Raw genomic sequence first — 2488 nt, 5'->3', positions numbered from 1 at the left:
TGACCTGTGTTATTGGAGAGGCAGACTACCTACGGAGAGGAATAAGCAGTTTATTACACACAGGCTAAACCTCAATAGCAAGCAGCTTCTCGAATCGAATGTCCAACCGGGCTTGGTTCGCGAGGGTCTCTCGCATCCCCGCGCAACCAATGTCGACGAACGGAATATCGTAGAATCGGTTTTCAGGAGTATAGACGGGCTCTCCGTCGAAACTTGAAGGATAGTATGCCGAGTAGCATTCGATCGTCCCAACCCGGCCGAGTGCATGGCATCTCTTTTGAAGCATATTGCATAACGACTCGACGTTTCTGATTTTTCGTTCTGAAGGGTTACAAGTTACAATTCCAGTATCCACAATTTTTGACAATTAGCTTCTCGAGATTAGGACATAGAAAAGCGTTAATGTCCTGAGACTCGGCTGTCTCCTTCACGGACAGCATCTCGAAGAGATCGGGCGTGTATGGGTCGGTTACCAAGCAAAGTGTTTCCAAACCCGGCATAAGCTGCAGAAAGGGGGCGACAGTGTCTCCGCCCACCCTTATGTGAGAAAGCTCGTAATACTCCAGAGCAGGACGGGACCGTACAAGCATAGCCGAAAACTCCTGGCTATAGTGGGGAAAAGAAAGGAGAAAAGGATTGCAAATCAAGCGTTTCAGTCCTGGTAGGACCAACCTGCTGATTAAAAATGCAGGATCACCATTGTCGTCGACTGCGAGAGTGTGCAGTCTAGCCAACGTGATAAGGGAGCTCTGCGGAGCATCGGATTCGCAATGGATGGCCTTAAAAACGAGAATTTGAAGGTTCGGGATGGCTTGCAATAATTGTAGGAAAACGGATTGCTTTATGCTTGTCTCGTCAGACGCGCTAACTAACGTCAATTCCCTCAGATTAGAGACTCCCCCGGTTGTGATGCGAGGAATCCCTTCGAGGTGTAAACTCCTCAATCTTGGAGAACACGAAATGTCAAGATTAATTTGCGTCATGTCATGGAGCTGAGTGAGCCCGACCCAGCAAAAAGGCAGAGATTCCAGGAGTGGTGCGTCAACAAGGCCAAGTTGCGGTAGTATCCTAGGATCGTGCCCGATAAAGGTACAGGAAGCGTCCCTCCATCTGTCTTGATGATCCAATAATTTCCTTAGAATATGCGCCGTGATCTCCAATTTCGGCCCTGGAGCGTCGTCCGGATCACACCAAGTCAGCCAGGAGCGGGAAATATCACCCACAATCCTAAGACGAAGAGGAGATACTCCGGATCGAGAGAGCCAAGTATCGACTGCATTTAGGAACCACTCATCTCTCTGCGCGCTGTCGTCTTTGCATATGAGAACGGTAATCTCGGTCCATAGTGACGGGCATGACGTGGCAAGACTGCGCCATAGACTGCAAACTTGGCTGAGGCCTAATGGCGCTAACATGGATTCCTCGGGCGGAATGTCCTTTGGATAGTCGCTCGGCCGCATCCACGAGTATCTCATAGATTCCAGATGCGGCGTATCCCTCTGCGACATTTGTGGAACACGCTCGAAGATATCCATGAGAATCTCATCTGGGAGATTGTCAATTGTTATTGTGCTACCCGGTTGTCCATGATGGTGAACCTCCGGTGAGTCAGGGGAAGAAGACATTTGGTAATAATATTTGTCTGTATATCTTGTTAGGCGTTGGTAAAAATCAATATGAAGAGGGCGCACTTGCCGATTGGAGGCGGATGGTTCGAGTGCGCAGGTCGGTGCAGCGAATCACTGTTGGTGCACAAGTAGTAGCATTCGAGATCGAAATGCGCAAATTTCTAGCTGCCATGGCCACTTCCGTGCCACACACAACGTTCCTATCAAAATGGAAAGAACCACATTTTATGGGCCATGTAAACAATGCGATGGTCCTAGTCGTGCGCACTTAGATCCAACGGCCGAATGCACCGCAATGGATCTCTAATGCTGTAAACTCTCGGGGAAGAGCTGATAGACGATGGCATTAGACAAGTCAAGAGGAATATTCGATGCATAATAGATACAAGGTTTGGATAAGTCGTGGGGTAAGAGGAATGACGAAACATGTCCAACCAAAGTTTCTGTTCTGTTTCGTTTATTAGGTTAGCATCACTTTACTACTTAGGCCCTGGAATGGTAACCATCCGAGCTTACCGCGATCCATACATACCATGGTTTTTTCTTACCGTGGTAAAAATTCTCACGGTTATCGTGGTAATCCACGTTACCGTGCCAATCTTCGAGTACTTGACTGGGAGTGTAATAAAACATTTTTATATACTTGATTCTTACTAGTGAAACCACATGTTTCACTCTACATATAAGTGTATACAGCTAATATGTATTATTAGATAATAAATAAAGTCGTTATCTGGGTATAAATTATAATTTCTACAATAAAAGTAAATTTATTCTCACCCTAGTCTACAGTATCCACTCAGCACGATGCAAGTGAACACCTCAGCACGTGACAAAAGAACAAATTTCACACAATGAAA

General features: G+C 46.5%; 1 protein-coding gene across 1 annotated transcript; it reads right to left on the bottom strand.

The window, feature by feature from the left end:
• Nucleotides 1–11: 11 nt before the first annotated feature.
• FOMMEDRAFT_149659 (uncharacterized protein) lies at nt 12–1800 on the bottom strand (the record flags this gene model as incomplete). The annotated part of the gene is made up of 3 exons (XM_007272183.1): nt 12–606; nt 673–1642; nt 1692–1800. 3 exons carry the CDS (start codon nt 1798–1800, stop codon nt 330–332), a joined length of 1356 nt encoding a protein of 451 aa, XP_007272245.1. The 3' UTR covers nt 12–329.
• Nucleotides 1801–2488: the final 688 nt, after the last annotated feature.

Source organism: Fomitiporia mediterranea, assembly GCF_000271605.1.
Source record: "Fomitiporia mediterranea MF3/22 unplaced genomic scaffold FOMMEscaffold_308, whole genome shotgun sequence".
Lineage (NCBI taxonomy): Eukaryota > Fungi > Basidiomycota > Agaricomycetes > Hymenochaetales > Hymenochaetaceae > Fomitiporia > Fomitiporia mediterranea.
This window is presented reverse-complemented; position numbering and strand designations above follow the sequence as displayed.